The sequence below is a fragment of the Amia ocellicauda genome, chromosome 4 (assembly GCF_036373705.1).
Source record: "Amia ocellicauda isolate fAmiCal2 chromosome 4, fAmiCal2.hap1, whole genome shotgun sequence".
NCBI lineage: Eukaryota > Metazoa > Chordata > Actinopteri > Amiiformes > Amiidae > Amia > Amia ocellicauda.
Genome location: NC_089853.1, coordinates 30,079,926 through 30,093,621, shown reverse-complemented (window position 1 = coordinate 30,093,621; position 13,696 = coordinate 30,079,926). Strand labels below are relative to the sequence as shown.

Sequence of the window (13,696 nt, the reverse complement as noted above, 5' to 3'; positions counted from 1 at the left end):
AGTTTTAATCCACAATTGGTGTAAATCTTTCCCCTTGGAGGCTGATCCTTAAGGGATCTGGGCTTTTTCTTAGTCATGAGGCACTGGTTACATTCCTTCATAAATCTGGTGTAAATTCTGCCCTGGCGCTGCGGTCATGTGGACTCCGTCTCTGACCCCACACTCCAACACAGAACGATGCCTGAAGACTGAGTCACTGTGGCCTGCATACAAACGCAATGAACTAGGCCCATACTTTAATATGGCTTGTTTGGAAAATGACCCTTTCTGAGGGAGATGCTCAGTCTAAACCAGCTGTGGAAACCTCCCTGCACTTCCTCTGTTCTACTGCTTTATGTCAGCACTCTGGGGGTGTCTGGGAAGCAAGGCCTATGGTTTTGGTGTAATTTGATCAGCTCCCCATTAATGTACTGCGATTTAACACCTTACACAATCAGCTGTAGTGGCAGTGTGCATCTTGTACTGTATTTTACAGTAGCTTCACTGACTAACATAAGCATTATACTGTATTCAACCTTTTTTTGTGGTTAAAAGATGTACACTTAATTTCACAGCTCCCTGTAAGATGAAAAAAATTGCATTAGAATAGGCGTCACCTTGGTAGAGTCAGTCAAATAAATAAATAATATTCATAAATACAAATATGAGGCTTGTGTTTGCTCCACTAGCATTTCACTGCCAGACAACTGTTTTTTATTTCACACGCAGTACAATATAGAAATCTTTCCTCAAGCAAGGTGTTGGGAGCTAAGAGCCCCAGTGGAGACCATCTCCTACAATGGAGCCATCCATCTTAGTGGAAGTATTTTTTCCCCCAGTTAAACAATTACAGATAATAATTGTGCTTGAAGGATTGCCCAGGGCTGCAGGGATCAGTATTGATCATACAGCCATTTCTCAGGCTGTTTCAGTCTCATCCTACTAAGTAGCTCAGTGTTTTTTGCTTTTTTTTGGTTGTCGATCTTTTTTTTTTTTTTTTTTTTTTGATCTTCTCAGATTTTTTTTTTGTAACAAGGTTTCATTTCCACTGTGTTCCACTTCAGCTTGTTTCAGTGTGTGAAAACATACTCGAACAGCCTACCTGGCATTCTCTCTGACTATATCAGCATTAATGCCTCAGGCTACAAGCTGGGAGTCTATGTGTCTTTATGGAGCCTTACCTCTAGATAAATCGACACAGATGACATTACTATCTGTGCAAACCTAAGCTACTTTTTTAGAGGAGATGTGTTAGGGTAAGATATCTAATTGCTGAATGGTTGGTTGAGTGGTTTGCTTGTTTTGTGTCAAGCAACAAACATCAACTATTGTGAAATGCAATTTCCAAGACGTGTAAAAAATACAACCGCAAAACAGCATCACATCACATCACTGCCCTGTATGCAGTACATAAACAGAGAAGGAAAGTGAATAGCAGAGCAGTTTGCTTTCTTGCAGAATGGAAAGGAGTGAAGCCGGCCACTCTTAATATCATTAAGCAAAGTGCTGGCTGCTGACCTAAAGATGATCACTAGTGTCAGAGGCTGGCCAAGGGCATCTGACATTTTTAACAGGATTTGATTCTGTCTCTCTCTCTCTCTCTCTTTTTTTTTTTTAATCTCAGGGAGGTCTGAAGCGCCAACCTCGTCATCTTGAAAGCAGTCCTGTCGCAGATAAAATGTGCTTCATTCAGATTTGTTACCTGTCATTTCCAAAACCATAATCAAGCCCGGTCGTAAATTTCTGCACACTAGTTCATGTTTAATGAATGTAGTTAAATACTAATTTAAATGTGCCTTCTTGGTAAAAAGCACAGGAAGCCCCTTTTATCAAGTGGTCCTAACTCTGGGCACAGTCTTCCCTGCTGTAGGGGGGAAACTACTGAATGTAAGGCAAATTGCAGTAACCCTCGAAATTCAAAAAGCAAATGATTCTCAAGACAGAGAACCAATTAAATATAGGTAATCAAAATAATCAATTACAATATCAGGTTGTCATTAGTCATTAATATGATTATTTTTGTACTGACCCTGCTGTTCCATAACCAGATTCACTTGATTATTAATTTAGTAATAAGATTTGGTTGTCACCTGTCTGTTCAGGCTTAGTACAACTAGCCAACCTCTAATGCATGCGTAATGCATGTGGATTTATGCAGCTGTGATAAATAATGAGGTGCCAGTTCAGAAGAAGCATGAAACACATTTGTCACAAGAGATGTTTAGCTTAAAACTACATTCAGATTTATTTAACAAGCACATTCGTTATCAAAAGAGTCGAATAGATGAAGCCACTCTTGGGTCTGATTTTCACGAGTTGGCAAAAGCTTTACTCATGACTAAGACCAGCAGGTTTAATACAATGTCTTACATTTTGCAGATCAAATCAATACCATTTATGGGGTCTTTATTGCAATCATTTTGTGTGAGTAGAGAGGCTGCAAGTTGTGTCACAGTCCATATCTACTGCCCTTACTCATTGGCAAATCCCTGTTGCTAACAACATTGGATCAGACCCTACATGTTTAATTCTATAATTTCCTCATTAAAATGACTGTTGTGTCATAAAAAATAAAACAAACGCCCCGTTTTCCAAAGCACTAAAACCGAGTACTCGGACACTTTGAGGTAGTCGCTTCATGGATTCAAAATCAGTGAGCTGATAGAACAGTGTCCTCTTCGAGCTCTTTCAGAGGTTGTAAGAGAGCTCAGAGGCCACTGCTGAATGGCCCTACCGCTTACCGTGACATTACACAGAGTGCACTGCTTCTTGCGCTCATACGGCGTGAGTTTGGGGGCGTAGTCGGTGTTGGCATGGCGCCCGCTGCTCAGCTCAGCTGCCTTCTCCTTCCGCTGCTCTATCTGCTCCATGTGCCGCCGGCTGCTCTCGTCGTGCTGCAACCAAAACCACAGGCGAAAACTGAGCCGGGGGTCGCAAAACCATCAGTCTACCCTAGCAGGCTGACTTAAGGATTCTTAAATAGACAGATACTGCCTTCTAAATCATTTTCAGGCCACAATGCAGACCTGGTCAACTCTTGGAAGCTGATGTTGTCTACCATTCAATCGATTAATCGCCATATTGTGTATACTGCCCCTTGCTAAGACTTGCCACACAGCACTTTACAGATGCAATGTATACGTGAAGTACCAGTCAGCGTATATATGAAGTACAGTAGATAAATCAACGCATACTATCAAATTAGCAGAATGTTCTGTCATTTGAATGCAGCTACCCAGACAAAACATATTTGTCTTCATTTCTATGTGCTTACTGCTAAGAAGCTTTAGGATAGGATTACATGGTAGCTAATGACAGCTATGAAGACTGCAATCAAAGTACAGTGAATTCACACCTTACACAGAGGTTAGGTTCTGAAGTCTTATAGTCAAAATTACCCTTGAAGAATCGCTAAGATCGCCCATAAAGGACAGTATACATGGTTTATTGGTATACAACCCTGTACAGTAATATGTATGAAATGTATAATGTATACAGTGATGTATAGTATATAATAAACAGTACATATGCAAAATATAATTTTACAGTTTTTAATTACAGAAGACATCTCCCATTTCTCTTGGGCATATGCTCTTTGAGTGGAGCGATTGAAATTGCTATTCTATTTTTTATCTCACGTATACTTGATTTCATGTAAGTTAAATGGGTAGTGATACATTCATATATATTTGTGTTGCACTGTGCTGAGAACAGAAAATATTATAGCATTATAACATTAAATAAACTAGCATTATTATTAAATACGTTTCCACTGTGGAACTATTTCTAATGCTGTGTGCTCAGTTAAACAGTAGGTCACCCTTCTGGTTTTCAGTTGCAGTCTAGACAGAAAGAGACCATGTACCTTGAGCTGTATTTTCTTCTGCAGTTCTTCCACTGCCTCTTGCTGAGCTGCACTGAGGGCAGCCAGTCTCTCCTCTCGGTCTCTAAGGGAAAGAAACCGAGGAGATACAGTGTTAGGAGAGAGGTGAAAAGGAAAGTGTAGCTCCTTTCTATTACAGGGTATGTGTGGCTATGTTGTCACATGGTAACCACAAAAGCCATCCCTGAACATTGTCTGTAGAAGTCTGATATCATTTGAGAAAAGTAGACAAGTATTATCAGTAACAAAAACATATAGCTCAATGGCTGTATTAATGCATGAAACATTATCATTATTAATCTGTAGTAAGACACCCTTACCCAGGGCAAACTTAACAGTCAAAAGATAAACTTCTCAAAAGAACACACTGTGAAGCTCAACTGTAAAATTGTAAGAACTTTAAAATGTGAACTGCACAAACTCAAATGTATATTCTTCCGTTTGGAAAGGATAGAAAATAATAACGTGGATAACCCCCGCTCCCCGCATCTACTAACAGTTTTAGTACTGAAACTAACACGTAAAAGGGGAATTGCTTAGGTTTTATTTTTTATGTTGTTGGACCCCCAGCACATTCTGGCCAGCTCACTGGGGTCGTAAGCCCGTGTTGGGGTGTGAGATTTGCTTTCAGGCTCTCAAGGCCACACACCTGGCCCTCTCTCGCGCAGCATCCTCCCTCGCCCGCTCTTTCTCCTGTCTCTGCTGCTCGATGCGCGCCTCCTGCTCCCTGCGCCTCATCAGCAGCTCCTCCACCCGCGCCTGCCGCTCCGCCTCCAGAGCCCGCTTCCGCTCCTGAAGGGCAACAGCAAACACTAACAAACGCCATCAAAGCCCCCAGCAGGCCAGGTTGTCTGTCTTTACGGTACATCTTTGTATCTTGACTCTTGCTCTTGTATGGCCTAGTTGGCGGCTTAGTACACACAAATAAAATCATACCTAAAGTTGCCTTCTTTAATTAATATTAAAAGTATATAAGGTATAAATGTAGGTGTGCAAAAGATATAGATCAGGGTTTCCCCAACCATTATACTGGGGGTCCATGCACCCCTTGAACAACACGGGGAAAAAAAAAAAAAAAATGCATGAACGGCAAGAAAACAAAAAACAAGAAAAAACGGTCCCTGACCGTGTTTGTTACTGCCAATACCCCATTTTCATCCGCACCCCCCAACAATTAAATTCCAGACCGCTCTACATGTGCAAATTTCTGGGGCAAACACTTTACATCTCATATATATATATATATATATATATATATATATATATAAATAATATACACCGATCAGCCATAACATTATGACCACTGTCAGGTGAAGTGAATAACACTGATAATCTCGTTATCATGGCACCTGGGTGGGTGGGATATATTAAGCAGCAAGTGAAAATTTTGTCCTCAAAGTTGAAAAATGGGCAAGCGTAAGGATCTGAGCGACTTTCACAAGGGCCAAATTGTGATGGCTAGATGACTGGGTCAGAGCATCTCCAAAACTGCAGCTCTTGTGTGGTGTTCCTGCTGTGGTCAGTACCGATCAAAAGCGGTCCAAGGAAGGAAAAGCGGTGAACCGGCGACAGGGTCATGGCCGGTCAAGGCTCATTGATGCACGTGGGGAGCGAAGGCTGGCCCGTGTGGTCCGATCCAACAGACGAGCTACTGTAGCTCAAATTGCTGAAAAAGTTAATGCTGGTTCTGATAGAAAGGTGTCAGAACACACAGTGCATCGCAGTGTGTTGCGTATGGGGCTGCATAGCCGCAGACCAGTCGGGGTGTCCATGCTGACCCCTGTCCACTGCCGAAAGCGCCTACAATGGGCACGTGAGCATCAGAACTGGACCACGGAGCAATGGAAGAAGGTGGCCTGGTCTGATGAATCACGAGTTCAAGGTGTTGACTTGGCCTCCAAATTCCTCAGATCTCAATCCAATCGAGCATCTGTGGGATGTGCTGGACAAACAAGTCCGATCCATGGAGGCCCCACCTCGCAACTTACAGGACTTAAAGGATCTGCTGCTAACGTCTTGGTGCCAGATACCACAGCACACCTTCAGAGGTGTAGTGGAGTCCATGCCTCGACGGGCCAGGGCTGTTTGACGGCAAAAGGGGGACCTACACAATATTAGGCAGGTGGTCATAATGTTATGGCTGATCGGTGTGTGTGTGTGTGTATATATATTATATATATATATATATATATATATTCGCACAGACACACAGAAACAATGCGAATATAAGCATATTTCCACAGTTACATAGATTATGTTCTCATTATTATTATTTTTGTCCTCATTAAACCATATTTAATAGGACTGTATTTGGAGAGGTTTCCCCCGGTACATTACAACTGGCGTGAAAGTAGCAGGTGGGAGATGGCCCCCAGAGCAGTCTGGGGAATCTGTACCTGTACTGCCTCATCACGGGCCTGTTTCTCCTCCTGCCGCCGCTGCCTCTCCTCCTGCAGCTCGCTGAGCCGCTGCTCATATTCATTCAGCTTGGCCAGCACGTCGTGTCTCTTGTTCTGAGCCTCCAGCGTGTTAATGAATGCAATCTCGTTCACCTGTCACAAGACAACAAAACATTACAAAAAACTGTTTTCCTGAGCATGGTTATTTATGTATTTTCCAGGATCTGGATCATACACACACACAAATTTGCATCTACTTAAATACACCAACTGGACTTCTGCAAACTAAGGTTCCCATCAACACTTTCTAAAGGATTTTCACATTCTAACACTCATCCCTTTCAAACCAAACAAAAAGGAAACACAACCTGGCACAGACGAAAGAATGAATGAGGCAGAACCATCTACAGCAGGGCAGAGCAGCAAGGTGCCAGTAGAATAGACATTAATAAGCCATTTTGCAGTGAGCAAAGCTAGCACACATTCAATCTCACCTGCAACGGAACTCGTTTTGTTTCCTGAAATTGTACCAGGAAGAAAACGTTTTAAGTCTTTAAGTTTTGAGTCTCTTCTGCTTATTTAACATGGAACAAGGGGTGCACTAGTATCTTAATTGAAAGGTGGGGATACTGTTCACAAGGCAACTTTCATTAAACCCTCAAAAGGAACCAAGAAAACAAACAAAACCCAACCATGCCAGAGCTGTGGAAGGCCGATGCTAGGTCTCCAAGAGACGCCAGATTTTCTGCTCTGCTGGCTGACTGGAACACATTAACAGCTTGGATTTTTCAGCTCAGTGGTTAGCAGCCTGAATGGGGATTTGAAAAGCCTTGCTGGGGGTAGCAACTGATGTTGCACTTTTTCTTCGAGTCAGTGCGCGCTCCCTGCCTCTCTCCGCAACCCACGTGGAACTAATTAACTCTGACCTTCCAGAAGCCGCCACCCACAAGGGGCAAGGAAACCAAGCTCAAAGGTAAAGTGCAAACAAGGGTTTAAACACCTGTCTGCTTCACACGGTAAGAGAGAGTGTGAATTTCTTAATACGATCATATTAACCATGAATGTCATCATTAAAAAGTCATGAAGGGCTGACACAGAGGTAGAGTGATAGGCCCAAAAGAAACTTCAATAAACACACGCACACACGAGTCAGGAATCCTCCTTTTAGAAAGTAAATGTTTGCATCATCCTTCTATACGATCATCAGCCCCTTCTCACTAAAACAACCTTAAAGGCACAACTTTGCATTGACCTACATCTTAATGTTTACATTTGGATTTCACCTCCAGGCCAATCTGATCTGATAAATTAATGGTATAGTGGTATCAGGTGACCAACGTGAAGCAGGTACACCAAGGAAGGACAAACAAATCAAATAAAAAACAAAAAACAGCATATTCCCCAACTCTTCACCTTGGCTTCCTCCTCTTGTGCCTTTTTCACTATAGCCTGCAGCTGCAGCTCACGCTTGAACTCTGCGTGAAGAAGCTTCTCCTCCATCATCTTGCGCCTTTGCTCCAACAGCTCCTCCTTCCATTTCCTTACCTCCTTCTCCTGAGACAGAGAACGAGAGAGGGAATTACACATAGATAAATGTCCTCCAGCCTTTACCCTAAGCACCACACATACCCACAACCCCCCGCTGCCCCCACTCAGATACTGATCCTACACTCTCCATTGCATATGCCTGCTAAAGTTTACACTCCCCACTTCACAGATTTATTTATCCAATTAATGATCCAGATTATAACAACACTCGGGCAGAAGCCCTCTTGGGTGATAGATTATAAAAGCCACAGTAATGAACTTCTGAAGTCTAGTGTTTTGACAAGCTAACCAACCAACAGCGACTCAGAATACATGATCCACTGCGTCGAGCCAATGTGAACTCCAAGTGTAGGAGATGAACACAGGACACTGAACCCACTCCCATGCCAGTTTGCTCCCCTCGTGGCAAACAGTCCAGAGCCACTCACCCTCTCTAACAGCTTCTGCAGCTTGTGGGTTTTCTCTTCACGCAGCTTCTCGCGGAGCTGCTGGGCCTTCAGCTGTTTCTCCTCGTGTTTCTTCTTGGATTCAGCGATGGTTCTGTTGACAAGGGCCGGAAACATTTAGAAAGGTGAAAGGGGAAAAAAAGGAAAAAAGAAGAAAAAAAAAAAAAAAGTGACTTTTCTGGACTTTCTCTTCATTACTGAGCCAGACTGGGAACTGCCATGATTACGATGACATAGCACAGAACTGGTTAACCTTTCAAATGATATTGTGACTTGGTTAAGAAAACAGAATGTGCAGAGAGTACCTTTCATAAATGCTTTTTTCCTTTTCCACATTTTGGGGAATGCCCCTGCGAATGAACAATGGCCTAAACCGGTTGGAAAATGTCACGAGTGCAGGATCTCCGTCATCTTAAGGATCTTAAGTCATCTCAAATTTCTAGCTCTTACTTTTCATTGGAAAGCGAATGTATGGTCTCATTGTTCAGGATTATCAACAGCCCCTGTCTGACTACCTTAAAGGAGGTAACAAGCATTTTTTAAACATTTTTTAAGTATACTTCATAAGTTCCATAATTTCACATTAAAGCAGACATTGCACTATTAACATGTAGGCCTTGACATAGAAAAGCTCGATTTCCTTTCAGGATTCCGGCAGGCAAATATAGACAAACCCTGAGCTGTGTATCATTACACTGCGGGGCCCGAGCAGCCTGTGCCTGTGTGGTATCAGCTAGACATGTCTTGTCTGGTTATGTCACATGTCATAAAAACTTAAATCACACAGCACACAATATAAGCCTGCCTATTATGAGTTATCTGGTGGTGTCCAGAGAATGCACAGAGAATGCCTGCCCAGTGGACTTCATTGCCATTTGGTGTGTCAAAATCAACCCATATTTATATGATTTTAAAAACAACAATTCTTTCACTGCACTCAAAAGATCCATGGAAAACAAACAGTGAAAGACTGATAACTGCCATCGCTTACATCAAAAGCAACAGGATCCCCTGCATAAAGTGAGAACCTGGAGATGTCCACACACTTGGTTGATAAACCTAGTGCAAGCCCAAAAGTCAGGCCTGGACTGCAAGAGGCTCTCTTTAGTCCCTTTACATTTTAATGGAATCCTTGTCCCCACAGAAACAACTTCTATGTACCAGAGTAAGTGGTTAGGATTAGGGACAGAGTCCGGACTAGAGTTGGGATAATTAAACTGTTTGCTCACCTCTTGCGGGAGGGAGAAGAGAGTTTCTCATGCATGTGGATGCCATGGCCAGGTGGGCGGGCTGGTTCCTCTTCCACGATGTCACCCCAGGATGTGCTTTGACGCCAAGGCTCCCGGGCTGCAGAGAGAGAGAGAAAAGAAAGAAAAGAGGATAAATGCCAAGATCTTACTTTTCATTCACATTCTGACAACCTTATTTCATATTACACCTGCTGGCCCAGAACAGTCCACTGTAGATTCCATGTGCATTATGGGGCAACCAATTGTGTGGACTATTCCCACCACATAAAAACAGACGAGACAACACAGATCACCTCCGATCATTCTTTATGCTGATTTGTGGCTTCATCTCTTTTTTAGTTTTTTTCCCCAGTAAAAACACATCTTTCCTCTTTTTAGTTATTCTTCTCAAATGTTAAAGGGCCTTTACCTTTTATTCAGTATTTCTAAGCCTGGATAAGGGCGTCTGCTAAGAAATAAATAATAAGCACTGGTAAAGGAAAACATTCATGTTAAAAAAGAAGACCCACCCTCGTAATCAGCTAAGACTTCGTTCCAGTCCATGTTCAGGCCACAGCAAGACACACTGCCGATGCTGGCCTGGGAAGAGGGAGAGGCGAGAGGGACCGAATGAGCAGAGCCTCACTCCCAGTGCAAGGTTCCAGAAAGAATTCAGCTCTGACCCCCCCACCAAGTGGACGACATGTCATGGAAATTATCCTTTTCCACAGGCTCCCCCTAGTTCACTGCCTATTCCTGCGTTAAACTTCATACTTCTGCCCAATTACATCAGGGGCAGCAAACAGACCTCCTGGAACATTTTATTCACTTCCCGCATTCATAATCCGCAGTACACAACCCTTCGCTTGGATACCTTCAGTGTTTTATTGTTAAAACAAGGCAGCATGAGATCTCTGGAATCCTCATTGCTCAACTAATGTGTTTTTTCTTTAAAAAGACCACAAGAAAGGGGGAAAAAACCCACAATATTAAATATCTTTACTATAATTTCTACAGCAGACAACAATGCAAAATTAACCAAAAACGTGAATTGTTCCTGCAGACAGGGGCCCACTGCTAGAACAGCCTAGTGCTGAAAGACCAGTGTCATAGTGTGGGAGTGGATGTGTTATTCCACTGTTGACACCCAGGCATCTCTGGACTGGATTATGCCTAATCTTTTAAAATAGCTAATTGAACTTATTATGCACTTAACTGCATCTATTTAACCCTTCTTCCTAGATCACATGCAGGTGATGATTAAAAGACACCTATAACAGCGTTGGCTTGTGGCCCTTGGGCTTGTTAACAGTATCACCATGACATGCAGATTATTCCCAACCTTAGCCCTAACCCTAACCTCTTAGATCTGACTGTACAATTCTACTTAAATGTCCTCAGCAAAGAGGCTTACAGAGAAGTCGCTCTCATTGTCCGTCTCCAGGTCATTGTTCTCCTCAGCCTGGATCTCTCGAGTCAGCTGCTCCTCCTCGGCGATGGCGCTGGCGATGGCCTCTTCATTGGCTTTCTCCAGTCGGTCTGCTAGCTCCTCCTTCTTAGCCAGTACCTCCGCCATCGACTGTGTCTGGAAGCAGGGCAACAAAGATGCACGCGTTACAGACCCAGCACTGAATTACCAATTTTAGACTTGTGATCTTTAAATTCATTTTTTTGTATCGCTTTTTTGTCATGCAGTTCATACATGATAAAGTGAGGTAGAGAGAATGGTTTCATAGCAAGTCACAGCTGAAAAGTCTTGACTTATTATAATATTAGCAATGGAGGAGCCAAAATGTTTTGCTGTGTGAATGGGAATCTAGTACAAGGAGGCATAACAAGAGAAGATTAGTGTTAATATTAAGGGAAAGTAGGTGACTTTCACCCATTATTATGAATATAAGGCCCACACATTTGCTGCTGCAACAGTAAGTTCCCTAACATTTACTGTTTTCCTGATCCTGACATTGGAATTCGACTGAAGGAACAATACAGTCAAGGAAGGAACAGGCTAACAACAGCACTACAGTCCTTCAAGGAGTTAGCTCTATAATTTAACTAATGAGGAAAATGAGAGAGAACTTTCTCTCAACACCGTGGCTGTTCGTCTTTAACAAGCACCACTGTGGAGTCTAAACACTGAGGTACTTATCTGAGCCACCCAGAGAGGTGTCTCGGCCACTAGAACACAAACCAAAATCCCTTTTTTGATCTTGGTTTAGATAACACTCCCTTAAGACCATTAAAAAGCCATTTATCTCCATATTTTAAGCAGGCCTTCATATTGAAGTCCAAGTGCTGCCAAGAAATCTTTGATGGTAGCCATGCAGTCCTGGGGGCCATCCTTCATTAACCCCTGAAATGCTGGTCATGCCATTAAATCCACTAATACGCAATTGAGACTGCAATAGTGTCAAGAACAGAACGAGATCTTCACATAATTAGCAGATCCAGTTACCATTTGGATGGATGGATCATAAAGGCTACTGCTCTCAACCACAATCAATCTCATTTTCAAAGTTGAAATTTGTATTTGTATTTGTAACAGGCTGTCCACCTGCTGGCAAGTAAAGAAGCTAAAAGGAGCTTTAACCACAGGCGACTGTTGTATAGGCATGTGTGAAAGGTAACCTGGACACAATCAGTGTCATTTCTAGTTGCCTATTCACTTAATGTCAGCTGAATAAAAATAACTTGGGATGTGTTTCCCGTTACTTGTCCCCATAAATGTTCCTTGATTTTAAGGATGTTGCAGAAAATAGCTTTAAGTGAATCAATATGCCAGTTGAGGGTAAAAGCGATTATACTCAGTACTTGTTTTTATACAAGTAACCCCTACTACCTTCAGGCTTCCCTTCACAAACCTATTTCCCATCTCCCCTTTGCAAAAACTCTGCACATGCCATACGTGCCTCGCAGCACAAGTGGGGTGTAAATTACCACTGTAAATAACACAGAGCCAGTTCCATTTTGTTTGATTTCAGAAAGTCAACTTAATGTCCTTCATGTCCTTTCTCTGGCTGTAATGCAATATATCAACACACTTAATCTACACGCACTGCACATACCCCCTGACGTTTGGTAAACTGGGCCAAAAAGGAGAAAAAAAAAAAGAAATCTCAAACACCCTTTCATGGAACAAAATTAACACACTATGTAATGTTAAATTAGGGCTGGGGGCACTGTGGGGGTTGGTTAGCGACTTGACATGAAAAGGAATAGCAGAATGTAGAAGAAACCGACTGCTTCTCTTGTAACCCCAGTTGACCAATCGATTAGAGTCTCGTTTACATCAGAGGCAGGAAATTCTAGACCAGGTCTTCTCATCTGGTAGGAATCCTCCTCTTGCCATGGCGGCCAACCTGGCGATACTTGTATTCCCACCAGGCAATTTGACAGAGCTACTGTCAGATCGCCTCCGAAAATACGCTGCTCAGCTCTCTGGGTATGAGGTATACACACACATTTCATACAACACTTCCGGGTCCATATCAATACCAGACCACTGCTGCTCTGTGCGCTTTGTGTATTTTTTATTCTAAAGAGAACATAAAATAGCTATCCCAGCTATCCAGGGTCGTACTGCGGCTTTCATTCTCTTTGTTTAGGCGGTGAGGCCCCGGTGGGACCTCCACCAGCCACCCCCCCACCTCCCTCCTTCCTTCTCCTCCATCTCTCAGCACTCACAGTGGAAAGCTCTATGGGGTCCAGCACGCTCTCCAGTTTCACAGCGGCACTGGGAGTCTGTTCTGGAGCAGATGCTGCCAGAGTAGGGCTGACCTCCTGGCCCTGCAAGGGACAGAGCACGTCTGTGTGGATCTCGGGAGGCTGAGCCCGCTGCCGGTCCCCCTCCTCCTGCGAGGGTGCGCTGCCAGACGGCCCTGAATCCTGAGGCCCATCTTCCAGGGACAACTGAAACAAAATCCCCAATTAGCCAGACGCACCAAAAGGCATCCTCTCCTCTCGCAAATTATTGCTATTGATTTCTGTTCAACCCCCACCGCCTTCAGACAAGAACTTTCAAGAAAATAAACAGTTGTATCTGATAAACCCAGGCTCAACAATGAGCATGTGACAGAGAAGGGCAAAGATGTAAAAGCGCTGTGCCATGAGGACCAACACTGCATCTCAAGATTGACAAGACTCAAGGAGCAAATATTAAATAAATAAATATAAACAAGCACATATTTTATGCCTATTAGGCTTCTACTGATA

The 13,696-nt window shown here is 43.0% G+C and overlaps 1 protein-coding gene across 2 annotated transcripts in view; it reads right to left on the bottom strand.

Annotated features, from left to right (window-relative positions):
* The window catches only part of scaper (S-phase cyclin A-associated protein in the ER), a 131,949-nt gene that overhangs the window by 89,360 nt on the left and 28,893 nt on the right, over window positions 1–13,696 (bottom strand). For both annotated transcript variants that reach the window (XM_066701833.1, XM_066701834.1), the window contains exons 9-18: window positions 13,169–13,393; window positions 10,899–11,069; window positions 10,015–10,084; window positions 9,485–9,602; window positions 8,238–8,349; window positions 7,675–7,815; window positions 6,259–6,414; window positions 4,512–4,654; window positions 3,845–3,926; window positions 2,721–2,873 (exon numbers count right to left, since the gene is read on the bottom strand). In XM_066701833.1, coding sequence (XP_066557930.1) covers window positions 2,721–2,873; window positions 3,845–3,926; window positions 4,512–4,654; window positions 6,259–6,414; window positions 7,675–7,815; window positions 8,238–8,349; window positions 9,485–9,602; window positions 10,015–10,084; window positions 10,899–11,069; window positions 13,169–13,393 — 1,371 coding nt within the window. The remainder of the gene's footprint in view (window positions 1–2,720; window positions 2,874–3,844; window positions 3,927–4,511; window positions 4,655–6,258; window positions 6,415–7,674; window positions 7,816–8,237; window positions 8,350–9,484; window positions 9,603–10,014; window positions 10,085–10,898; window positions 11,070–13,168; window positions 13,394–13,696) is intronic.